Here is a 27,776-nt window from a genome sequence, read left to right as displayed (position 1 = left end):
AGTGTAAGTTACTTATAAGATAAATGCAACAAATTGTGTACTTGGAACCTGCACTGTACATGAGGATCATTTGACAATCCTTCAAGCAGAATGTGAGTGCCCACACTCTACATGGGGTAATAAAAATGATAGTTGCTAAAGGCCCTGCATGTGCATCAGAGCTGTGAAAGGAAATGATATGTGGACTTGGAGAGAACCCTCATCTCCAGTTCAAATGTACATGACATCTGGGAAGTAGACAAATGTCTACCACACCATGCTTCTAGTAGTCACATTTGCTTGTTTCTCCAGATGGTGTGTCCTTCCACCCCCCCCCCTCGATCTTGAAAAACAGTCTGATATTAACCTTGAGCAGAAACTGTAATTTTGAGAAAAGAATTATTAGCAGGATGGAAAATTCCTTGTTCTTCTCCTGGTCAATGTATCTTATTTAAAACTGGAGAAGGACCACTGGGGATCACAGCGTAGAAAATACCAAAAACCAACTGACTACCATAAGAAATGTGTATATGCAGCTAAGACGTGATATTAATCAAGTCATTGGTTGCATGTATGAAATACAGTTAAACTTTGGAACTACTCTCTGCTAATTCAAACACAATATTTTTCCACAGACACATCCCCAATGATGACTCACTAATCCACTGAGATACTGCTTGAGTTGTTCCTTCTCTCCTTTTCATATTGTATGAATAATTGTATTTCATATTGTATGGCTTTCATGAGTTTTGGGTTGTATGCATGTGCTGAACTCAATGCTTTGTCTGCCACAGAGCCACATCAACTTACATAATGATTCTATAATGAGCTCCTCTTTGGGGGAGAATAGGTCTCTTTTTTCATTTTACAAATTTTTTTTTTAGTAAAAATGAAGCACATTGAAAAGATGTGCATATTGCGAGCATTGACAATACTGTCTGCATCTAGGAGTAGTCAATATTTTGTATGATGCTCTGTCTAGGAACATAGAAAAATAAAGATCTTTCTTATGCTCACTCACACAACTAATCTATCTAGCTCAGTATTGTCTACCCACTGATCTTCAACTGGTCAGGACCTACTACTCTGTCATGACCTGACCCAGGAGCACTACCACCATGCAGTTTTAAGGTAACAAATGAAGAGATGGGTACCCAAATGCATGTTTCAGTTAAAAGTGGGTCCTGAGTGTAAAAAGGCTAAAGATAACTGGCAGCAGATGTCCAGGATCTCAGGTGGCTGTCATACTTAGCCCTTTCTGGAGATGCTGAACCTGGGACCTGTTGTAGTCAAATCAGATGAGCAAGAGCTATCAATCACAGGCAAGAGAGGACTCAATCATGTTATCCCTGGCTTGCAGTTGGAATAATACAGCACAGCAACTGAAGCATCACACTATTCTACTAATATGGGGAGTTGGGAACCAATTTCCTAAACCAGTAAAAATGCCCACCAATTCATTTTCACTGGGCAAGGCAAGGTAACAGCTCTGACAGTCTGATTTAGGTAAATATTATGAAGCCCATTTTAGAATGATGGTATAATACATTTGAAAAACCTCAGTTAATTGCAAGATTAATGAGGTTGCAGCATGGCCATGTACAGCAGATGCATGTATCATACAAGAGCTTGATATTTTGTCAAGCGTACATTTTGTGGCAAGGTTGGATCTGTTGCTTCACAATGAATGAATTTCGATTTAGTGTAGATGCCATCTTTCCCAAGGCAGTGTAGAAAAATTACACACATTGAAAACTTACTTGCAGAATAAATAAATAACAGAGCAGTCAATATTAGGTGAAAACAGATATATTGTTATTATAGTTGTTGCTGTATTCTAGATGTTGTTTATTTGTTATTTTAAGGAGCCCACAACACCATCTCTTGCAAAAATCTGTTCACACTTGCATTTGTCTTCCAGAATTGAAATAATTTCAAGAAAGACAAACTTTGCACTGTATTCATCGATTCTTATTTTAAAGAGAGAGAAATAAAATGGTGTGGGAAATGGATAATATTGCTGTTAACTGTGGAAATCCAATAATATTTTATCATATGACATAGACAGCAATGGAGACAGAAGGCACGATTCCGCTTTAAAGTCCCCATCATAATTACAACCCATGTTCTTTTTGGTCAAGAAAAGAAAATGGAAAACCACACAATGGTTACACAATTCATCTTAGCAGGTTTCCAAGGCAATCTAGAACTACAGCTGGCTCTCTCTATTCTCTTCCTGCTGTTATATGTCATTACCTTAATAGGAAATATTGGAATGATAACCATCATCACTACTGACGGCCAACTGCAAAGTCCTATGTATTTTTTCCTGAAAAACTTATCCTTTTTGGATGTCTGCTACTCTTCAGTCATCACTCCCAAAGCCATGCTGAGTTTTGCTACTGGAAACAAGGCCATTTCCTACAATGAGTGTGCCATTCAAATGTTTTTCTTCTCTCTCTTTGGGACCACCGAATGTTTCTTCCTTGCTGTGATGGCGTATGATCGGTTCACTGCCATCTGCAATCCGCTGCTTTACAATGTCGCCATGTCCAAGAAGACCTGCACCCTTCTGGTGGCCATTTCCTACTGTTTTGGCTTTATCAATTGTTGCACACAAACAAGCCTTTCATTCAGCTTGTCCTACTGTGAGCCAGGGGAGATCAACCAGTTCTTTTGTGATGTCCCAGCAGTCATGAAGGCCTCTTGCTCAGACACTTTTGTAAATGAAATGGTGCTTTTGGGGATGTGTGGATTTATCATTATTATCACCTCCACAACTGTCCTAATCTCCTATGGCTACATAGTAGCCACAATCCTGCGCATACCTTCGGTGGAGGGGAGACACAAGGCTTTCTCAACCTGTACTTCTCATATCATGGCTGTAGTCTTGTTCTTTGGGACAGCTTTCTTTATGTACGGCCAACCTGGAGCTCTCGCTTCTCCTAACCAAGGTAAAGTGGTATCTGTCTTCTACACTATTGTCATCCCAATGTTGAACCCATTAATCTACAGCTTGAGGAACAAGGAGGTCAAAGATGCCTTGGGAAGACTGTTGAAAAGGTTCGCTTTCACCCAGTAAACGCTATATTATATTTTTATGCTTGGCAGTGCACAACAATCAGTTTCTCCACTTCAGGCAAAATGGGAAGTGCTGCTTTGCCCTGTTGCTCTTGCCAACCCCACCGCCTGCTCCTCTTCCTGCTGCTGCTGTGAGCCCTGCTATATCCACTGCTGGCAGAGAAGCAGCACTGCTACCAGCACCAATTGGGGGCAAGAGCATGGCAATTTCAGATGAGATATTGCCACCAATGGACACACTCTTGCTCAAAATTGGTGCTGCTGGCAGTGGCGCTTCTCTGCCACTGGTGGAGGTGATGGGGCAGGCAAGACAGCCATGGGCATGCTTCCACCTGAAGCAATGCTATAATGGCTTGGGTCTCTCCCACACGCAAAAGATGACTCCGGCAGTAAATTATTTCAGATTTATTAGTCCAATAACAAGCTCCGGGTCGGAGCTCAACTAATCTTTGTCATCCTCAGAAAGCACAGTTGCCGGAACTAAGCCCTGCCGCTTCCCCCCAAGAGGAAAACCCCCACTTCCTGTTCCTTTCCTTTTCACACTTCTCGTAAAGTCTTGTGACCCTACGAGATTTTGGAGAGAACGCTGCCGGTCTTCCTGTGTCTGAGTCATTATCTGAGCTGACAAACTGCATACTTTCACTCTGGCTCTCCCTTCCATTACAGTGGTACCTCAGGTTAAGAACTTAATTCGTTCTGGAGGTCCATTTAGCTAATGAGGCCTCCTACTGCTGCCACACTGCTGCCGCTTGATTTCTGTTTTCATCCTGAAGCAAAGTTCTTAACCTGAGGTACTATTTCTGGGTTAGCGAAGTCTGTAACCTGAAGCGTCTGTAACCTGAAGCGCCTGTAACCCGAGGTACCACTGTATCTCTGTGCTCAGAGATCAAGTTACTGCTGCTCTTTGCTGCTTCTCCCTCCCCCCTGTATTCCATTCTTCACTGCTCTCTCTCTATGTTATCGTCCTCCTTCCCTGTCAGCGAAGGAGCGTAACTGACAAATGGCCTCAACCCAACTGAGACGGCTCCAACAATAACATATATAGTTGAATATGAGTCAAATTCTGAGGGTGACAAAGTTGCTTTGTGGGACACCTCTTTTTCTTCCAGCAACAATTTCTTTTCTTTTCTGACACTGCAATCTTTCTGTATTGTGTAGCAGGTGTGTGTGTGCGCGCTGGGAATGTGTCTGAGCCATGCTACAGAGCCTGGAAATAGTTCATTGGTTGCCCAGGCAATGTGATGGTATCTTCCAGCAACTCTCTGTGAGTGTGGGCCAAATATGTTTATCTGTAAATATAGACACACAGGCTAAACATGAAAGCTTTTACACTGTTTAACACAGTTTCTGTCTTTAGTGTTGATTAGGCTACCTCAACTTGTTAGTAATACATTGTGAAGCTAGCATCTTCATATGTCAGAGATTGCCAACGTGCAACCTTCTAGATGTTGTTGGACTGCAGCTCCCATTATCCCCAGCCAGCATGACCAATAGTCAGGGATGTCCAGAGTTGCTGACCATGAATAATAAATGCTTCAGTTTGTTCATTTCCCTGTTCTGTTCTTATTGTCTTTTGAATTGAATTTTGTATTATTATTCATATAATAGCATAAAGAGTACACATTTCCTAATATATCAGTACATACCACAATGCATGTAACTTTATTAATACTTTTTTAAATCATGTTGCAGAAATATAGTACTTTAGATATGTATTATACTTGCAATGAATGTGTTTTTGGAAATAATTTTGCATGTTAATCGGCCTTAAAAAAACAAAAACCCTTTCTATTGAGAGAATCAGGGGGGAGTTTAGTTTTTAAAAAAGCAAAGCAAAGCAGAAGTAGAAGTAGAAGCAGCTCAGGCATATGAGGCTGTTTGATGGACATTTGTGGACAAAGCTCAGTTACCTCAGGACTTCTAAAGACCATGTATAAATCCACTTAAAACTCATTCCTCCCCCATCCGTTGAAGTATCTCTTAAATTGTGGTATGTTTTAATCTTACAAAACAGAGCACATCTGGAAGCTAGTCCCACTAGGAGCTCTTGCATCTTGAAGCTTAGTGGTTCTCAAGAGATTGAGCTTGACTATGCAAGCAATTGTCCCCCAAGTGTTATGGGACTATTTACATATGCATTAAAACTGAACACAGAAAGAACATTGTTGTGACTCGCTTGTTTCAGAGGTAGGTGCCGATATATACTTTTAAGTGAAACAGAACAAAAGCTAATGCTTTCATTTCATTTTGATTCAAAATCTGACCCAATGGAGAATGAAATATCTGCTGTGGTAGGGGAGGAACATGGCACATTTCTCCGATGGAAGAGAGAGGAGGGCACTAGGTCCTTGAAAGCTGAATTAGTTCAGGGGGAAATGATCCAAAATATTTAAGAAGCAGGTTACTGGGACACCATAAAATGCTGCCACACTATAGGAAAAACTTTGAATGGTTGTTTCCTTAGAAGGACCATATTTTCAAGCAGTAGGTTGCTTATCTCTGCAACTAATTGAACATTTTCACACTTTAAAGGAAGTAACTGCAAATCAGCTTGACCTTGTAATGTAATCAGAAACACTTCATATTGTAAGAAATATCAAAGCAAGGTGAAACAACAACAAACTTGACAAGGTCAGAGTTGTACATAAGGAATTGGAGCATTTTGATGATGATGGTGAGCTGAGATCATTAAGAAAACCTCAGATTTATTCATTTTTACATATAGTGTAATCTTTTTTTTTTTAAACTAATAATACATGCATACATTTTTTCATCCCTCACATTTCTTCTTCACAGGACAGTCTCTCATGTTGCCACAGTGGTTCAGTGGTAAAGCAAGCCTAGGCTATCACCAGCATCTCCTCATAGGCCTGAGAATATCCCTTGCCCCAAACCCTGGAGTGTAGACAATACTGAGTTACATGAATCAATGTTCTAACTCAGTTATTAAAGTCAGGTGTCCATCTCCACTATTCAGATGCCAGTAATGTGTGTGTGTGTGTATAACTAGCAATGAATGCGTTTTTGAAAATAATTTGGCAAGTCAATCAGCCTAAAAAACCCGCAACCCTCTCTGTTGAGAGAATCAGGGGAGAGTTTACTTTTTTAAAAAAGCAAAGCAGAAGTAGAAGTAGAAGCAACTCAGGCATAAGAGACTGTTTGATGGACATTTGTGGGCAAAGCTCAGTTACACCAGGACTTCCAAGGACCATGTATAAATCCAGTTAAAACTCATTCCTCCTTCTGTTCTCTGTATCCTTTCCTGCCATCAACTGCATCTGGCTACTAAGCAGTTGGATTGTGCATAAACCATAACACCTCAGCAGCTGTGTGAATGGCTAGGAAGGGCTCTTTATAATTGTCCAGTAGCACCTTAGAGACCAACTAAGTTTGTTCTGGGTATAAGCTTTCGTGTGCATGCACACTTCTTCAGATACACTGAAACAGAAGTCACCAGACCCTTATATATAGTGGGAGGGTGGAGTGGGTTTTTTCTCAGAAGGGTAGTACGAGATGGGTGATTGACTCAATGGGTATGGTAAACCTGTTGACGATTGTTAACGACTGCAATTAGTCCTACAATTCTGCAAGGGATAGAAGAAGAAGAGTTTGGATTTGATATCCCGCTTTATCACTACCCTAAGGAGTCTCAAAGCGGCTAACATTCTCCTTTCCCTTCCTCCCCCACAACAAACACTCTGTGAGGTGAGTGGGGCTGAGAGACTTCAAGGAAGTGTGACTGGCCCAAGGTCACCCAGCAGCTGCATGTGGAGGAGCGGAGACGCGAACCCGGTTCCCCAGATTACGAGACTACCCTCTTAACCACTACACCACACTGATAGTATGCACATAAAAGCTTATACCCAGAACAAACTTACCATAGTTGGTCTCTAAGGTGTTACTGGACAATTTTTTTAAATTTATTTTGACTGCTTCAGACCAACATGGCTACCAACCTAAATCTAGATTAGAATATGTAATGGAAAGCCATTGCTTCAAAATATTTTAATGGTAACTAGCTGATTGCCTGGTGTGCTCTGGTCCATGGGGTCATGAAGAGTTGGACATGACTAAACAACTAAACAACAACAACAACAGCTGATTTCCTCAGTACACAACAGGTTGATTTTCTTTTAGACCGGTACTTGCTGTTGGATCCCTTTTTGTTTTGTGACCCATCTCTTTTTAAAAATCAGTTTGTTTTTCTTCATTTTAATGATACTGTTTTACCTGTTGAGCCATATATATGTCCCTTGCTTGTTTATGTCCTTTTTCTATTAATTCATGTAACTGCACTCTTATTTCAAGCAACGTCTCAAAATTTGAATTAACCCTCTGTTTGACTTTCCCCTCCTCATATATGTTTTAGTATCAGGCAATCAGCAGGGGTTTCCATGGATGTTTATTGTACTGATACATATTGAACTTTTCATTTTCTATGTTTTCCCTTTTGGTCTTTTTTGTTAGACAACTGGCTAGTCATTTGCAGGGCATTATCTTTGTTTTAGTTTGTACTAAGACTCAAAACCACCATTAGACACTGTATTCATCCTGATGATTTAATCCAGTGGTGTGACTCAACTGACTATAAGACATCCATCAACGGAATGGGAAGCAATGATTTTTTTGTGATTCTCCCCTCTCCCTGCATTCCACACACCAATAAATATTTTCCAGAGCATCAGGTAGATATAGTAACACAAGAGGCTGCAGGAGAGCAGAAACTCATTGAAAAATTATTCACTCCCCATTCCAGTGATGGAAGATTTCCAATCAGCTGTATGACATTGCTGGATTAATCATCATATCACCATCTCATTACTTACCTTTATTGATGTCTTTAGGACTTAAAAACTCCTAATAGTTTCTGGATTGCGGAGCTTTGTTGATTATTTTAATTGCTTAATCATGAATCAATACTGGTTATGAGAATTCCTTCCACCTCGTTTGTTCTGAGGTACTTAAGCTTCATTGAAATGTCAGTAAGATGCAATCCAGTGGTTCCTAACTGATTTTGGGCCACTGCCTCATTGGTCCCATAAACTCATCCCCAGTACACCATACCCTACGAAAATCATCATTCAGAACTGTGGTTTCCATGATCCATTAAAGAAGATGATAATATAATAAAATCAAAGCAGTAACAATTAATTTCACATTTATTCAAAATCTAGTTAAGACCGGTGTGTATTTGCTGTTGTTAGCCCAATGATGCATTCTCTTTAAGTCACTTTTCTTGCTTTCTTTTTTAAAAAAACAATCAAATTAAAACTATTTAGTTTAATTAATTCAACAACATTATTCAACTTGATCCAGTGATACCACCTTTTCAAAGTTTGATAGTCATTTATGCCTCCAGCATCCACTAGTCACCCCTTGGCTTTTAGTAGTAATATAGGGAATCCCCCACAATGGGCAGTACTACTACCTACTTTAGGAACCACTGTTGTGTAATCTCTCTCTCTCCCTCTCTTCTTTTGTATTCCCATTCAGGTTTCTGTTACTATAATTTTACAAAGCAGCTATATTTCTGATGCAAAGTAGCAGTAGAGTGCTCCTATGCCTTTGGCATCCACACTGTGAGGATTGCATACTCAAGCTCTCATTTCTGAAGTTTGCAAATACAAATACAAGGATATTTGAAGACATTTTTTCCTGACTTTCCACCTAGTCATAACTAAGCTATGGGAAACAATACTGAGGTCACTGAATTTATATTGGTGAGCTTTAAGGGTCAGCCACAAATGCAAATAGTTTTCTTATTGCTTTTTTTGCTGATGTACACCATCACTCTGGTGGGAAATGCTGGTATGATCTTAATCACCAGTTGCGATTCCAAACTCCATACTCCTATGTACTACTTTCTAAAGAACCTGTCCTTCTTGGATATTTGCTACTCTTCAGTCATCACTCCCAAAGCCATGGTGAGCTTTGCAACAGGGGACATGGCCATTTCCTACAATGGATGTGCAACCCAGATGTTCTTCTTCTCTCTCTTTGGAACCACAGAGGCCTTTTTCCTGGCTGTGATGGCATATGATCGATTCATTGCTGTCTGTAGCCCACTTCTCTACCATACCATTATGTCCAAGAAGAGGTGTATGTGTCTTGTGTGCATCTCTTACTTCTTTGGTTGTGTCAACTGCTGCACCCAAACTGGGTTTACATTTAGTTTGGCATTTTGTGGCCCAACTCATGTAAACCACTTCTTTTGTGATGTCCCAGCGGTCATGAAGGCCTCCTGTTCAGACACATTTGTGAATGAAATGGTGCTCCTTGTAGTCTGTGGTCTCATCATTGTGACCACAGCCATAATTGTCCTAGTATCTTACATTTACATTGTTACTACCATCTTGCACATACCGTCTGGCAAAGGGAGACACAAAGCTTTCTCAACTTGCACTTCCCATTTGATGGCAGTAAGCTTGTTCTTTGGGACAGTTTTCTTTATGTATGCCCAACCTGGGGCCATGTCCTCTCCCAATCAAGGAAAAGTGGTGTCAGTTTTCTACACAGTTGTCATTCCAATGTTAAATCCGATCATCTATAGCCTAAGGAACAAGGAGGTCAAACAGGCTCTGATCAGGCAACTCAAAAGCAAAGGCTTTGTCTGTTGATACAGAGTTTTTAGCTGTGTGTCTACTCAATAAGTAAATTTTACTGAGCACAATGGGACTTATTCCAATGTAAGAATGTATAGGACCCCTAGTTTGGCCCGCTTTATTATAAGACTACGAATCTGAAGGAAAATTTGGATTTTTCCTGCTTGACAAGAAGAAGAAGAAGAAGAAGAAGAAGAAGAGGAGTAGTAGTTTGGATTTGATATCCCGCCTTTCACTCCCCTTCAGGAGTCTCAAAGCGGCTAACATTCTCCTTTCCCTTCCTCCCCCACAACAAACACTCTGTGAGGTGAGTGGGGCTGAGAGACTTCAAAGAAGTGTGACTAGCCCAAGGTCACCCAGCAGCTCCAATTACATGCAACGCACATGACACAAGAAAGCAGTTCAAATGAATCCATACCAAATATATCAAGGAAACCAATCTAATGCAACACTCAAGAAAGTTTGCCAACCTAGACACACAGTGAAGTCAATATATGCATATAACTAAAGAAGCAGGTTTCTAAAAACCATTTTCCTTTGCCTTCCCCACCCCTTTTATTGCAAACACACTCACTAAAAAACATAAATAAATAAATAAATAAATAAATAAATAAATAAATGTTGTTGTGGCCTGCTTCTATTCATAGGCTGCTGCTTGGCACCAACAGAAGAATGCCTCTCAGAGGGCAATGTGCCCATTTGCTCAAAAAATGTTAGTCACAACTACTTTGGGAGGGAGGGAAGTAAACTAATAGGGCCTTACTTCTGAGTAGAATTCCTCAGATTGCCCTGTAATTCAACAATTTAATTGTGTCTTAAAAATCTGGGACAAGCGAAAGATCTAAGGTCAATGCATTTATTGGATATGCCTAAAACAGTATCCTTTGAGGCTGATTGGTGTTGGCGTTCTGTGTGCCTCTGGATCTGGTGTCAGTTTTTGTGGGGAGGGCTAATTTCCAGATGTCTGGCAAGCGGGATGTGTCGTCACGCTTGTTCATGTTGTGAGGGTGTTTCTCTATCTCAATGGCTTCCATGATTATTCTCTTGTGGTGATGTTCCGTGTTAAAGAGCAATTTGGAATCTGCAAAATTAATTTCGTGTCCTGTTTCTTTCATGTGTTGGAAAAGAGAGGAAGTTTTTTCTTCTTTTTTGACGGCATTCTTGTGTTCTGCGATACGTGCATTTATTCGTCTGTTTGTTTGTCCAATGTACGTGGCTGGGCAGACTTTGCAGGGTATTTCATAGATCCCTTGGTTTTCCAACTGGATTTTATCCTTGGGGTTTCTGAGGATATTGGCTATTTTTTGGTTGGTGCAAAAGGCTGTTTTGATATTGTGTTTATGGAGGATTTTGCTAATTTTATCTGTAGTGCCCTTGATATAAGGAAGGAGGGCCATGCCATTGTTTTCTTCTGTGTCTTGGTTTTTGGGGGGTGTTTCCTTTTGGATTAGCTTCGTAATCCTGTTTTGCTGGTATCCATTGGCAATTAACACATTTGAGAGATTCTGTAACTCAGTGCCCTTCTGTAACTGTAGTGCCCTTGATATAAGGAAGGAGGGCCATGCCATTGTTTTCTTCTGTGTCTTGGTTTTTGGGGGGTGTTTCCTTTTGGATTAGCTTCGTAATCCTGTTTTGCTGGTATCCATTGGCAATTAACACATTTGAGAGATTCTGTAACTCAGTTGTCAAGTGGTCTTTGTCAGCCAGGCGTTTGGTTCTTATATCAAGGGCACTACAGATAAAATTAGCAAAATCCTCCATAAACACAATATCAAAACAGCCTTTTGCACCAACCAAAAAATAGCCAATATCCTCAGAAACCCCAAGGATAAAATCCAGTTGGAAAACCAAGGGATCTATGAAATACCCTGCAAAGTCTGCCCAGCCACGTACATTGGACAAACAAACAGACGAATAAATGCACGTATCGCAGAACACAAGAATGCCGTCAAAAAAGAAGAAAAAACTTCCTCTCTTTTCCAACACATGAAAGAAACAGGACACGAAATTAATTTTGCAGATTCCAAATTGCTCTTTAACACGGAACATCACCACAAGAGAATAATCATGGAAGCCATTGAGATAGAGAAACACCCTCACAACATGAACAAGCGTGACGACACATCCCGCTTGCCAGACATCTGGAAATTAGCCCTCCCCACAAAAACTGACACCAGATCCAGAGGCACACAGAACGCCAACACCAATCAACCACACCAGACCCAAACCCAGACCCTCTCCACAGATGAATTACTGACACCATCCAGTAGCCAATCCATGGTGGCACCTCCGGATGCTGCACCCCCCTGCAATCCCTACACAGATCTGGCTGACACAAGCCACAAAACCACAGCTCGCCCCTATACACGAAGCCAAGCCAAAGCACAACTAAGTGCAATACAGCCATCTTCTCAGGAAAACTCTTCACAAAGTTCAAGAGGTCAAGACACAAAGACTTTAGCAACTAATCCACACCTAATGACCCACCTAAGTGGTACTCAGGATATCACTCAAGAAATCACTCAAGGTATCTCTCAAGTAATTAAGGAACAAAAGAAGAAAAGGCACACTAGCCTGGGAACTTCCTCTCTGCCCAGAACATTGGAGGCTAGACACCACACCCCCTCTACAGTATTTATAGGAACTCAAACATTGAGATCCCGCTCTGTTCCAGTAACAAGAAGCCGAAAGCACCAGCCTGAAGATGACGAGTGAGACCTCGTCGAAACGTCGCCTAGACACCCCAACTTTTACACGGGAAGACACCCGAGGACACCAAAACCTGCATTCCTGTACCCGTGAAAATCTACGAAAGCAAATATATATATATATATATATATAATGTGTGTGTGTGAGTGTGTGTGTGTAACAGAATGTTAAATCTGGTCAATAATATCTGAATAGGGATACTAAAATTAATTTTGTTCAAACATGATGCATTAAACATATATAATATGTTTATTATATTATATGTGTGTGTAGATATATATGTATACATATACATGTATATGTGTGTGTATATATATATATAAATATATATGTATACATATACATATATATATGTAGGTATATACATATATCTACAACATACACCATGTACGTTTAATTGCTCTCAAGCAGTTAACTTTATGACACTGTGGGGAATAAATTAACCCTCAGGTCTGTAAGACTTCATTTATTATAAATTCTTTCAAATTCTACTGTTGAGGCTTTCTTGCAGAACAACTTGATGGGGTTGGAATTTCTGCCTACCCCATCCACCTCTTGGGTAGGTTTTATCATTTCACATTTTGACAACTCTGCAAAAGCAGGTGGGGCTGCTGACTTATTTAGTGAGTTTGATGCAGAGATTTGGCTTTTCTGAAATCTGTTGTTGTTTTTTTTCCAGTTCAGACTGTAAACCTAACCCCATTTATCTGGGTGCAAGCTTCACTGAATTCAAGAAGTCTTTTATTTTATTGCAAAAAATGTAGGGTTTTCTCCCCCTTAATCTTTACATCAGTTTTACCACCATGGCCATGGCTTTATAAAGATTCCCTATTTTCTTCCACCCTTTCAATGCTAATTGTTCCAAGCATTATGCTATTATTTGAGTTGTAGAGATAGAACATGTTCTGGGTTCAAAGAAATGACTAACTGGTATGTTGGCAGTACCGTGCATTTTATTCTGGTTATGCCTAATGGCCAACAGAGCAATCCTATGCATGTCTTCTCAGAAGTAAGCCCCACAGGGTCCAATCACATTGAATTTCAGGTACCTGTGTATAGGACTGCTGACTATAGGAATAAAACTGAAGCAACCCGAATAATTTAACATGGACATAAATTAAACATGGTGCTGGCTCAATATTTGGGTAGAAGATGCCTGGGTGAAATAATTTGCTTTAAGACAGTGGAGGCAGATGGGGAAGGGAATGTTTAGTATGAGTTACTGCACTGAAGAGGAATTTGTGTGTGTAGTTAGCCACTGAGTTGAAAGAGAAGATGTAAGGATCGAGAAAGACATTTTTGGGAGCTGAAACCATATCCCCCCTTCAGATGTTAAGGCGAGACAAGTGAATTTAAGACCTAGCCAAACTGGTGTCTTCCATATGTTGTCTGACACTCCCTTCCCAAACTCCCAACAGCCCCAGCCAACAACATCTACAGAACACCATGACAAGCTCTAATGAGAAAAGAACCCCCCCTTTCTTTCTCTCTTTTTCTTTCCCTAAATGATGGAAATATATCAATAGTGATGTAAAAGGAAGGCATAAAAATTAAATTGTCAAAAAGAGAAAAATAAATGTAGACAGCACAAAGGAAAATATAATTCAACCACATCAGAATGATTTGATGAACCTATTACTAACAGTGACTGGCCAAATGTTTCTGAGGAGCCAACTAACAAGGGATGTTTGCTGTGTATCATTAAAATGTTTTAATTTATTTCAGGAACCTATCATGGACAACTGCAGCACAGCCTCTGAGTTCATCCTGGTGGGGTTCAGAGATCTCCCAGAGCTGCAAGTAACATTTTTCATCACTTTTCTGGTGCTGTACATCACCACCGTAATGGGGAATGGTGGTATGATTGCTGTCATAAGTGCTGACTCTCAGCTCCACACCCCTATGTACTACTTTCTCAAAAACCTGTCTTTCCTGGACCTCTGCTATTCCTCCGCCATTGCTCCTAAAGCTCTAGTGAATTTTTTCGAGGAGAAGAACATCATCTCTTATGAGGGCTGTGTGGCCCAGTTGATGCTCTTCACCATCTTTGTTACTACAGAAGGGTTTCTTTTAGCTGTCATGGCATATGACCGCTTCATGGCCATTTGCTACCCACTCCTCTATCCAACTAAGATGTCCAAGAAGTCTTGCCATCGTCTGGTGGCCACTTCCTATGCTTGCGGTTGTACAAACGGAGTGATTCAGACAAGTGTCTCTTTCCATTTGAGATTCTGCAACCTCAGCAAAATCAACCACTTCTTCTGTGATGTCCCTGCTGTCATGAACGCTGCCACTACATACACATATCTCAATGAAGCTGTGATGTTCTCCCTCTGCAACGTTATCATTGCCATCACCACAGTGGTGATATTCACCTCCTACACTTACATTCTCTCCACCATTCTCAAGATTCAATCTGCAGAGGGCAGGAGAAAAGCATTTTCTACCTGTGCCTCTCACATAACAGCAGTGATCATCTTTTATGGGACAGTCTTCTTTATTTATGCTCAGCCTGCAGCCATGTCCTCCCCAGCTCAAAGCAAAATTGTCTCTGTGTTTTACACTCTTGTCATTCCAATGCTAAATCCCCTCATCTACAGCCTTAGGAACAAAGATGTCAAAGCAGCTCTAAAAAGGACTCTGGGGAAAAAGAGGCTCTTTTCAATGAGCAGATAAAATCTGTCAAAACCTTATGGGGTTGTTAAATCCCATAAACCAAGCCAAACAAGAAGAAAATCTACATTTGTAATCAGAACTCTCAATATTCTGTTTAACCCAGGGAAAAATCCTATGGCAAGAACCACTGGGATGACCAACATGGAATCTCTGGCTCAGCTAGCTAACTGATGCCTTAGCTAGTATTGAACTGTTCTGAACATACACCAGCATAAGTTGCTCATCCTAGCTGGTTGAGTGGAAGCTGAGTGAACTCAAGTCTGGTGTAAGCAGTGGCTGTGCTGGGTTATTTTGCACCCTAGGCAAGGCACCTCCCAGCCCTAAAATTGCTAACTTCTATTTTTAAAAACAGATGTTTTATAGAAAAAAGAAATAAAAAAAGAAATAAAAAAAATTGCCCAGTAGTACCTTAGAGACCAGCTAAGTTTGTCCTTGGTATAAGCTTTCATGTGCATGTACACTTCTTCAGATATACTGAAACAGTAGTCACCAGAACCTTATATATAATGGAAGGTGGGGTGGTTTTTTTCCAGGAGGGTAGTAGGAGATGGGTGATTGACTCACTATCCTCCTGAGAAAAACCCCACCCTCCCACTATATAGAGGTGAAACTCAGAAAATTAGAATATCGTGGAAAAGTTCATTTATTTCAGTAATTCAACTTAAAAGGTGAAACTAATATATGAGATTGACTCATTACATACAAAGTAAGATATGTCAAGCCTTTATTTGTTATAATTGTATGATCATGGCATACAGCTGATGAAAACCACAAATTAACAATCTCAGAAAATTAGAATATTAAATGAAATCAGCAAAACAAGGATTGCAAATAGACCAATATTGGACCTCTGAGAAGTAGAAGCATGCAAATGTACTCAGTGCTTGGTTTGGGCCCCTTTTGCATCAATTACTGCCTCAATGCGGCATGGCATGGATGCTATCAGCCTGTGACACAGTTGAGGTGTTATGGAAGACCAGGAAGCTTCAATAGCAGCCTTCAGCTCTTCTGCACTGCACAGTCTCATGTCTCTCATCTGTCTCTTGGCAATGCCCCATAGATGCTCTATGGGGTTCAGGTTAAGTGAGTTTGCTGGCCAATCAAGCACAGTAATCCCATGGGCATTGAACCAGGTTTTCGTACTCTTGGCAGTGTGGGCAGGTGCCAAAGTCCTGCTGGAAAATGAAGTCAGCATCCCCATGAAGCTCGTCTGCAAAAGGAAGCATGAAGTGCTCCAAAATCTCCTGGTAGACGGCTGCGTTGACCCTGGACTCAATGAAGCACAGTGGACCAACACCAGCTGATGACATGGCTCTCCAAATCAACACAGACTGTGGAAACTTCACACTGGACTTCAAGCATCTGGCATTGTGTGCCTCCCCATTCTTCCTCCAGACTCTGGGTCCTTGGTTTCCAAATGAGATACAAAAGCTGCTCTTATCAGAAAAGAGATTTGGGGAGCCATGTCATCAGCTGGTGTTGGTCCAAGAGACAGATGAGAGACATGAGACCGAGCAATGCAGAAGAGCTGAAGGCTGCTATTGAAGCTTCCTGGTCTTCCATAACACCTCAGCAGTGCCACAGGCTGCTAGCATCCATGCTACGCCGCAATGAGGCAGTAATTGATGCAAAAGGGGCCCAAACCAAGCACTGAGTATATTTGCATGCTTCTACTTCTCAGAGGTCCAATATTGGTCTATTTGCAATCCTTGTTTTGCTGATTTCATTTAATATCCTAATTTTCTGAGATTGTTAATTTGTGGTTTTCATCAACTGTATATCATGATCATCACAATTATAACAAATAAAGGCTTGACATATCTCGCTTTGCATGTCATGAGTCTATCTCATATATTAGTTTCACCTTTTAAGTTGAATTACTGAAATAAATGAACTTTTCCACGATATTCTAATTTTCTGAGTTACACACACACACACACACACACACACACACACACACACACACATATATATATTGTGTCCGACCAACACTGCTACCTACCTGAATCTAGAAAAAAGAATAATACATCAATTTTTTTATTATCTTTCTCAAATACAAAATAAAATCTTTTAGCAAACAAAATATTTTGAATAATCTTGTGAAGTGTGATGTTAAAATTTAAATCTCTTGAAAGTTTCAGTTTCAGGCAAATCTCCGTCTGTATACCTTTTCCTTTGCAAATTTGGTCACCAATTTATTCAGGTCAAGCGCTCATGATAGGAGGAATAGGGGCTAAATATTCTGCAAACTTCAAAAAATCCTGATTGCTAGCACAGTACAACTTTTCAGTTGTACGACGAAATGCCAAGTTTTGCACACCAAGGACTCTGACCAAAGCAATCAAGCATTCCAAGATTTGTCGCCAATACTGTTCATCTTGCCAAGTTTTCTACTGGTTTCATCAAATGCTTTTCCTTTAGATAAGCGCAATTCAAGTTGTCTGCACATTTGCTAGTTTTCTAAATGGTCAGTATTGCTCTCTTGTGAAGACAGAATTTCTCCAATGTTCTTCTAGTCTTTGGAGCCTATATCCTGTAGGGTTAATGTATCATGTTTTTTACTGTTCAGTAGTGCCCCAGTACACACCCTTGAAGTTTATCGAATGCTTACCTAGAGCAGAGCTTTTAGTGTGGCGGCAGCCACACACTGGAATGCACTCCCTACTTGAAATTAGGGCGGTACAAACAATTTGTTCTTTCAACAACCTCCCTAAGACATTTTTGATCAACTAGGGTTTTTCTTTTCACAGTTGCATTGTTGGATATTGTTTGTGTCCGTTTTACAGATGGATTGAATATATTATTATTGATTTCATTTTGTATTTTGTTTTTCTTTCCTTTTTGTGAACTGCCACTATAGTGTTGAATGGTGGTAGTTTATGAATTATTTTAACTAACTGACTAATCATTAGATGTTGGACAGTCAGGTGTTCTTTTATTCTCTGATTCAGGTTGTATATTTAGTGTAAGAATTGTCAAGTTTAATCTAAAGTGAAATTCAGTTCAAATTTAGAGGTTTTTGCTTAGGCAAAGCAGTCAAGGAATTGGGAGGGATGCTGGAATAAAAACACAATTGGGTTAAACTGGTGATATTACTTTGGTTGCTGCTAACGATGATTTCCTACAACCATAACCTAAAATTATTTGCCTAAAACTTCCAAGTCTTGGTCATAGCTCAGTGGTAGTGCACTTGTTTTGTACTCATAAAGTTCCAGATTGAATCCCTGGTATTTCCAGGTAGGGCCAAAATCCCAAAGACCTGTGGCCAGATAATACTGAACCAGATGGACCAATAAAGGCCTGACTTGGTAAAAACACAGCTTCATATATTCCCATGCAATTCTCTCAAATGTTGTTGAACACTTAAAGTAGAACACTTTCACTTCAAGTGCTATAAATTGGCATACATTTATTCTATGCCCACAACAGCAACAGCAACAAAACAGCCAGGACAGCAACATTATGAGGTAGTTGCCTCAGAATGCTTCCAGGATGTCTTTATTTTCAGGCAGGTTTCAATTCTATACCAACACATTCAGATCACACAATTACTATTGACTTGAACAACAACCCGCTTCCATACAAGATCAGCATTTATGATAAGGAAAGTGATGCAAAATGCACAGGTAAATGTCGGACCGCACCTGGTGTAACATGATCTAACTTGCCACCCACCCCCTACCACAAATCAGAATGAAGGATTAATAAATAGTCAACATCTAAGTTCCCTGCAAACAAATAAGAATGAATGCTTAATAAATGGGTCATTTAGAACCACCTGAGATATTGTTACTGACTGAAGGTCACTGACAAAGTTTCATTATGGAGCAAGAATTCTAACCCTGATCTCCCTGGTACTTTGTCACATCAAATGCTATGCAAGACTATGCCCCATTGTCTAGAGTTATATTATTATTCAGTTATCAAAATCCTGTAAGTTCAGGATCAGATATAAGACACAAGGTCCAGATGAGGAGGCTGGAGAGCCTGGGATGAGCAAAATTGTCCTACTTTGCCTTGTAAAGCATGAAAGCCTAATTGTATTGCCAGGGGTCCCTGACACCTCTGTCTAAAAGGCACCCAGGTGAAAGGGCTGGAAACAAATTCTCTGTGAATATGGTGACCGAGTAAAACATATCAAGGTCCATATGTGAATGTGTCCATTTCTCTATTGAGCAGGGCCCTAACAGCCTGGATGGGTGGGTGGAAAATTCCTGCGAAGGCAACAAAGAAGGTGGCCTGTACCTGGTCATCCCCCTATGTACACCAGAGGTGGGCTGGGCACAACCCTCATGTCCTTGCCCCTGATTGGTCTCATGGGTGATGCCTACCCACATCTGAAAGGTTCTGCATGGCTGGTAGTGGGCAGCTGCAGGTGGCTATCCACCGCTATCTGCACCAGAAATTGGTGGGCTCCCTGGACCAACCATGGCCATGATGTGCAGCAAATGCCCACTCCCACCCCGAGCCCCAGGTGAGCAGATATTCTACGAACATTTAATAAGAGCTGCTTTAGATGTCCATAAATGGTACAAGGTTTGAGTGATATGGCTTTTGATTGCTAACTGGCAGAGCTTTGGGTAAACCACCATCCTTTCACCCTTCAATATGCACACAAAGCAAAGGGTTAAAGTTCAGAAACATGTAAGAACATTGCAGTATTTAACCAAAAGGGGGCCATTTCCAGAAGAACTTTTGCGGCTACTTTTGGATGTGATGTTATTGGATATTTTTACTTGGCATATTGGCAAGCTTTATGCTCACTTGTGTGTGTTTTTACATACATATTATTTATCAATATTACTACTGCATTTATTCTTTTTAAATGTGATTCACTTTGAGCACAGCTGTATTTGTGGGAAATGTAGTATATCAGTAGACTATGCCTATTATAATGGTTAACTTCAAGTATTAAAGACTGACAAATTTGAGCTGAACTGTGCTAATACATGTGATTCAGTAGTAGATTTGATGATTATGTTCCAGCTGCTATGACCCGAGGGAACAAGAAAAAAAAAGGAGAGGGCCAGAGGAACTTCAAGCAAACTCCCCAAACATTTTATGACTGACTGATCTTGGGTTGCGGAAGAAACAGTATTACCTCACACATCTAGCATGAGTCTCAATGCATTATGTCCCATCTTTCCTTCACATGCAGCAGACCAGTAATCGAAAGCCTGCAAAGACACACAGAGAGACTTTTCTTTTCTACAGCTTTGGCACAACCACAGAAAGACTCGCATTGTTTGCCTTACAAATATACATATATATATTTGGGGGTGGAAGCTAACAAGTTATCCTGTGGATGTACTGCTATGTAAGTAAACTTTGTCAGTAACGATGCCACATCTTTGCAATGCAGAACAATCAAATGACTCCTTTTTATATCAGCTAACACTTTACACGATGAATCTATGTGAATTGTTCTTAAAAAAAAGAGAGATGTGCATGAAAGTGTATAATTGATGTATAACATTTGTTTTAGAATTTTAGAAATCTGAGCAAATGGGATTTTGGTAATGTAAGGCCACTGTTGTGAAATATCTTCCCACCTATCCATGCCTTTGAATCTCATTTTCATGGGGAGAATTATCTTAAGAACATTTTTCCAACTTCAGAGAAATGAGGCAAAAATTGCACAAATTGTCTCAAGTATGTACAGAAAGCAGCATTTTAGTTAGCCGTATGTTGCGACAAGTTGAGAGGTTTATGTGTGTGTGTGTGTACACTTGTACACGCGCTTGCACATGTGGTCCAGGGAGGCCCTATCTAGCTAATTCAGTATCTGGCTATCCCAGCAGTTATACAGCCAGGCAGTGGTCGCAGTGGCTGGCTTTCTGCCTAACTGGCTTGCTCGAATTACACTCTGTACAGAGCATTTTTCACTCTGCATACTTGCACCTGTACTGTGGACAAGGAACAAGGTAATAGGAAGGATCTGCTTTTCCATTATTTGTTATAATGTTTTTAAGCAGATCAGAGTTGCCACCTCCCCTGGAAAAAAATGTAAGCATTTGTGCCCCCTCTTTCACCCCCCCCTAAATAAATCATAGGGAGAGAAATCTGTCACCCATGTCATCCACTCATTGTAATTAAATGGATGAACCCAGTTCATAAAACTGAATAAGAACACCACTGGGTATATTTAGCATTGCTTGTCTAAAGCTAACATTACTTAGAAACATAGGTCTATGTGGCACATTTTACACCATTTTGATGGTCTCAAATAAGTAAGTAAGTAAGTAAGTAAGTAAGTAAGTAAGTAAGTCCTTCTAGTGAAATGTTGTCAGTACTGACTGGCAGTTCTCTAAGATTTGAAGGAGGAATCATTTACGAGCCCTGCACCAGAGACTGAAGCTGGGAACTTTCGCATACAAAGCACGTGTTCTATAACTGTGCTATGGCTTCTTCCAAGTTACACCCCTATGATGAGCTGTAGGTCTTAAAAAGGGAAGGTTATGTTGCTGTACCTTGTCTCTCCCTTCTTCCAAAATGATTTACCAGTGCCACTAAGTTTTTTCACTCTCTAGCTCTCTCCACATAAATCCTTTGGTCCCTAGGTCCTGTGTGGTGTTTCTCTAGCAAATAACACCTTTCACACACATCAGAAAATCTGGGTTATTTCTGAACATGCTGTCAAGCATTTTCTTCCCTCAGAAGTTAAAATGTTCAAGACTATCACCATACCTTCAGAGAAACCAATGGCTTCTTTCATGCTCATAATCCTTATTGCATTATAATATGTATTGGGATCTCTGCAGATGCAGAACTGTGCCATGGTTTTCTGACTCAGTCTGGTAAATCTTTATAGACAATGGGATTTTAGCAGATTAAGAAATATGATATGACAAGATGCTGATTTATCTATTAATTTTGAATGTGATTTGGTGCTGAATAATATGTATCTATAAAATTGTGAAATCTGAACTTTGAATATTATTACAGCTCTAAACAGCAACAACATATTATTGAGGATGAAATGGGAGAACAGGACACATACATTTATCCTAGTAGGTTTTCCTGGAGACCCTGAATTGCAGATGTCACTATTTACACTTTTCCTAATTATCTACACACTGACAATAACGGAGAATGTGGTGATCATTGCCTTAATCTGGATGAACATCAATCTTCATAAGCCTATGTATCTCTTCCTGAGTAATCTTTCTTTCCTGGAGATCTGGTATGTCTCCGTCACGGTTCCCAAAATGCTTGCTGGCTTTGTGGCAGAGAAAAGAGAAATCTCTTTTATAGGTTGCATGGCTCAGCTGTACTTCTTCCTGGCTTTGGCATGTACTGAGTGTGTCCTCTTAGCTGTTATGGCCTATGACCGTTATGTTGCCATTTGCAACCCATTGCGCTATCCAGCCATTATGAGTCAAGACCTCTGTGTTCGTCTAGCAGCCGGATCCTGGTTGAGTGGCTTTTTTATTGCCATGGGGAAGGTCTTCTTCATCTCACGGCTAAGCTACTGTGGACCTAACACCATCAACCACTACTTCTGTGATGTTTCTCCACTTCTCAACCTGGCCTGTACTGATATGTCATTGGCTGAGCTCATTGACTTCCTATTGGCCTTACTCATTCTCCTGGGCCCCCTTTCTGTGACAATTGCCTCTTACTTCTACATCATCTCTACCGTACTTCGCATCCCTTCAGCCAAAGGGAAGCAAAAGGCCTTCTCCACTTGTGCCTCACATCTTCTGGTAGTCACCATTTTCTATGCTGCCTCCCTTTTCATCTATGCCCGCCCAAAAGCACTCACTTCCTTTAACTCAAACAAGCTGGTGTCCGTTGTCTACACAGTCCTCACACCGCTTTTCAATCCAGTCATCTACTGCTTGAGAAATCAGGAATTCAAGGATGCCCTCAGCAAAACAGTTCATGGACCTTCTCGACGTTAAACATAAGGCAAAGAACTAAGTATGTAGATGTTTCTACACTGAGACAGTTCCAAATACTTATACAGTGGTACCTCTGGTTGAGGACAGAATCCGTCCAGAGGTCCGGCCGTATCCCAAAGTGGTGCCACAACTGGAGGCACCACTTCTGTGCAGACACACAGTGCGTAGAGCACATCTGTGCATGCGCGAGAGGCAAAACACGGAAATATACTTCCGGGTTTACCACTTTTGCTACCCAAAGTATACGTTACCCGAGGGTAACGTAAGCCGAGGGTCTACTGCATTTTCTAAATACTAATAATTAGTATTTTTTTTATTTATATCACCCTTAATCCGTAGATCTCAGGGCAGTTCAAAACATAAGATTACAATATAAAAATAGTAGATTTACAATAGTAAAAATAAGAACAATAGATTTACAATAGATTTACAATAGTAAAAATAAGAACAATAACAAACCAATATTTCTCCATTCCACAACACATTTTAAAGGGCATCAGATGTTAATCAACCAAAAGCTTTGTTGAAGAGGATTGTTCTTAAATAAACTAGGACTATATGGCTTCTTTTCCCCTGAATGTTGGGAGTGACACTAACCTTGCCCAGCAGTCGCTAGAATCTTACATCTAAATATCTAGTAAGCATTAACATGGCGGGGGGGGGGAGAGAGTTAAACAAATGCTTTTGGTATCATATGGGGGGGAAAAGTTGTTCAAAACTGGTGTGATAAATTCTTGGAGCTGCAATATATGCATTTTATTTGAGATGAACATTATAAATTGCTGAGAACCAATGTAAATTGTTGTTGTTGTTGTTGTTAATAATAATAATAATAATAATAATAATAATAATAATAATAATTCCATATAGTTCCAAGGTAGGATATGCAGAAATCAGCAACAACACTAGGTAAGTTTTTGGATATGCAGCTGTATTTCAAGCCAAGTGTTTTGAGGTCTAATATCTTAAGCTGCATGCTTAAAACATTTCCCAGTATCTGTTATCCTGCCGCCCATTATATATGTTTGCATCACTCTCTTCCTCCTACATTTTGTTTTTCCATAAGTATGTTTTAGAGATGGGAAGCACCTTATCCTGCTCTAGGCTGGATTCAGGCCTGTACTTTATAATTAAAGCTATTTTCTTAAAGGATTGGCTGCGGAGGTCGATTCTTTGCTTATTCAAGCATCGAGCTGGTATACATGGTTCTTCCCCCTCTGTATTGTTTCACAACAATCATATGTGGTAAGTTTGTCTGAGAGCCTGATTCAGTGAGCTTCATAACTAAGTAGGGATTTGAACCCTTTTCTTCCAGGTCCTAGTCCAACACTCTAACCACCACACCACATATCATCAGGAGTTTTATATGTCACTTGTAAGTCCCTGCTATGCTGAACTCTGCCCGGCCATTCTCCTCCTCCTTCAATTATCTGCCCCTGATATTGGCTAAATCAGATCCATAGGTCTCGGAGGACTAAAAGACTCTCCCAGGCCTCCTTCATCCCTGCTTTCATGAATGATAGCATCCTAGGAGCAAGGAGCATTGTCAGTGCATTTTCTAGAAGAATGACCGCTCCCCACATAAAACGGGGGGCACCCTTTGCGTGGACGCGCGCAGCCCCTGGATCTGGAGCGGCTCCATCAGCACAGGCTTGGCTTCACCTTCTCCAAGTGGGATACCTGGAGGTCTCCGCCTACCTCAGTCAGTTGTCCAATCCCACCTGGGGGAAGCATTGCCAAGGAGACAAGGCCAGGTAGGGGAGGGACTACCTGCCCACACAATAGAGGGAGGATCTTACCTGGGGATCCTCACTTGGCTCCAGAGCTTCTCCCACCCTACCCACCCTCAGTTAAGTATTATTTTGCAGGTCAACTTTTCTTCACAGGTATGCGGGCGCTGCTACGTCAAGGTCGCTGTTAAAGGGCCGGAAAGGAATTCCCCTGCATTGGCAGGTTTTGCCTTTCCCGTAGCAAAACGTCACAACTTTGATGGTATCAGGCCTTGGGCAGAATCCTTTAGTCTATCTTCCTCTTTGCAGCAGTGATACCAGGGTTCCCCGTTAAAGGGGTTTCTGAAAGGAGGCTTTGACCATACGCCGAGAGGTCATCATTGCTCTCCCTGGCGGCGGCGGCGTAACGGGGGCGGCTATCTCTGCTTGAACATATGTTCTCCAGAGCCGGCCCATCCCCCCCCCACACACACTGGATAACCCTGATGTTCCCTAGGTCCCCGGCTGGGGACTGGGGAGGGATAATGCCCAATGCCTGAGCCAAGGTCTACCCACATCTGAAATATAATAAAGTTGTGGCCAATTTAATCCCATAGCACATTGTCTTGAGTCGCTATTCCACATGACGGGGGGGGGGCGCCCAGGATCTGGGGGACTCTGCATGTCCATGCAAAACATTTCCCAGAGTCACTGGGATGCTTTCGTGGCAAGTAGGAGGATGGCTCTCAACTTTCCTTTGGGTGCCCCCATCCATCTGAAATGAGACAGATGGTGTCAACATAGGAGAAGGCTTTATTATTAGAGTTTCGAGATGAAGGTGTTAGGAAAGGGCTGTAACTCAGTGGTAGAGCATCTGCAGAACCCAGGTTTGATCTCCAGGGCAGCCGATGGTGACAGAGGAGGAGGCTTTTACAACCGTGGCACCCGCTGAGAGGTTTGTGTTAGTAGTTTGTTCCAAGTTTTCTTTAGGAGTTTGTTCCTAAACAAGCGCAGCAACTCAAGGGAAGGAGAAAGGAAAAGGCTGCCAAAGGAACATCATAGAAACCTTCCTATTGCTGTTTTGTGGACAGATCTCTGAAAGACTCAGCAATGGTGTGATTCTCAGCCCAGCCTGACTATAGCAGTTTCTGCATTGATCTCCTCTGCCCTTTTGCATTTGTGACCATCATCACTACTCATCATGAGCAGCAGTGCCCGTATATCAGTAAAGAAATAATTTTCTCTTTTTGATTATATTTTTCTTTTCAATTTTCTTGTAACTTTTTGTCTGAACAAGGTTTTGGGAAGCTAGGAATTCTTTCCATTGCTTCTTCATCTCTCCTGTGTAGGTAAACCTCAAAATTAGTATCTGCAAGTATTTGCAATGTTTTCATTATTTCACATGTGCATTTTTATGATTTGTAAATGGTAATCTAAATTTGTAATTTGGATTAAAGATACACTTTTCATTTTCTATGCATGACAAAAAATATTTGGTTTTGAAGTAATGCACTGCTGTTGTTTTGTTTTGTTTGCAGTTCTGTTCCAATTATGTATATTTTAAAATAAGGGTTTTGTGTGCTAGTATCATTTAGGACAGCTTTCTGAGATCAGTAGTTTTCACCAACGGAATAGAACTAGGTGTACTTATTAGTTCAAGAGTGAATATATAAAACCATTCACCAAGTGGTAAATTTACTAGGAAAGAAGAAGATGTGATTAATTTTAGGAAGCTGTTTGTTTGCTTAAATGGAGTTGTTTCCAAATTATATTTAGAAGAATTTCAATTTGACTTTGGTGAGGTTAAATCAGTAAATGCAGCTGAATTTATTTTTCGTAGCATTGACTTTTTTGCTGTTGCTAGACATTATCTTTTTTAATAACTCAGTTTTAAAATGTTGTTCAGAAGATTGTCTTATTTAGCTGTGAGGTTGTTTGAGATCAGATGTAAGTTCTCCTGAGTTTGGTGTGACTTACTTCAAATTAATTGAGTATAGGATTGCAGCCTGACCACTTTTCCTATGCATGTCCATTTAGAATCAAGTCCTATCTGATTCAATATACGGTTATGATAAATCAGTATTTTATTGCAGAATGTTTATTAATCAGTTTCCCTTGACTTATTAAAATGGAAGGGTATTATATTCAATATTTTAAATGGGTGGATAGATGATGAAATATAAATGTGAGGTATCTATTGTTGTTGTTTAGTCGTGTCCGACTCTTCGTGACCCCATGGACCAGAGCATGCCAGGCACTCCTGTCTTCCACTGCCTCCCGCAGTTTGGTCAAACTCATGTTCGTAGCTTTGAGAAAACTGTCCCGTCATCTCATCCTCTGTCATCACCTTCTCCATGTACCCTCAATCTTTCCCAACATCAGGGTCTTTTCCAGGGAGTCTTCTCTTCTCATGAGGTAGCCAGGTATTGGAGCCTCAGCTTCAGGATCTGTCCTTCCAGTGATCACTCAAGGCTGATTTCCTTCAGAATGGATAGGTTTGATCTTCTTGCAGTCCATGGGACTCTCAAGAGTCTCCTCCAGCACCATAATTCAAAAGCATCAATTCTTTGGCAATCAGCTCTCACTTCCATACATCACTGCTGGGGAAAACATAGCTTCAACTATACAGGCCTTTGTCGGCAAGGTGATGTCTCTGCTTTTTAAGATGCTGTGAGGCATCTAGTATTGAACTGAACAGCCATATTAAAATATATAGGTGAACCAATTTATAGTTATGTCACTAGAAAGTTCGGAAGCATCCCTAAAATATGCATAGACTTGTTTGTATATGCATTCCAGTTTGACTGCTGATGTAGGAGAGGGCATTTGCAATGTAAATAACTAAACAAACTAAGGATGTTAGTGCACAATGTGAGGTCCTGAGAAAGAAGATAACATTTAAAATACTGATTTGTTTGGAATTAAATAAATAAATGCAGCAATACCCACTAACTAAAGTATGGGGAGGGGAGCCGTCTAACATCGAGCTAACATTATTGTATTTTTACTGCTGGGGAGAGAGACAAATGCTTCAAGATGCCCCAAAACCTTGACCAGCTTACTTGGGTAGCGTGAACATTTACTTGAGGGGGATGAGAGTCACCATTGGCTGCTCT

At 40.7% G+C, this 27,776-nt stretch overlaps 3 protein-coding genes across 3 annotated transcripts in view; all 3 read left to right on the top strand.

Annotated features, from left to right (window-relative positions):
- LOC310830551 (olfactory receptor 6N1-like) overlaps positions 1 to 27,776 on the top strand; it is a gene marked incomplete at its 3' end in the record, with an annotated part of 236,827 nt that overhangs the window by 82,753 nt on the left and 126,298 nt on the right. The window lies entirely within an intron of this gene.
- LOC310830838 (uncharacterized protein) lies at positions 2,129 to 15,047 on the top strand (the record flags this gene model as incomplete). The annotated part of the gene is made up of 3 exons (XM_083710675.1): positions 2,129 to 3,042; positions 3,221 to 3,353; positions 14,097 to 15,047. The coding sequence occupies 3 exons, from the start codon at positions 2,129 to 2,131 to the stop codon at positions 15,045 to 15,047; spliced, it is 1,998 nt and encodes a 665-aa protein (XP_083566801.1).
- On the top strand, positions 22,022 to 22,951 carry LOC310829662 (olfactory receptor 226-like; the record flags this gene model as incomplete). Its single annotated transcript, XM_083708382.1, has 1 exon — positions 22,022 to 22,951. The coding sequence occupies one exon, from the start codon at positions 22,022 to 22,024 to the stop codon at positions 22,949 to 22,951; it is 930 nt and encodes a 309-aa protein (XP_083564508.1).

The sequence above is a fragment of the Podarcis gaigeae genome (assembly GCF_964106915.1).
Source record: "Podarcis gaigeae genome assembly, chromosome: 13".
NCBI lineage: Eukaryota > Metazoa > Chordata > Lepidosauria > Squamata > Lacertidae > Podarcis > Podarcis gaigeae.
The sequence above is the reverse complement of the archived record's forward strand: the minus strand, read 5'-3'. Positions and strand labels throughout refer to the sequence as shown.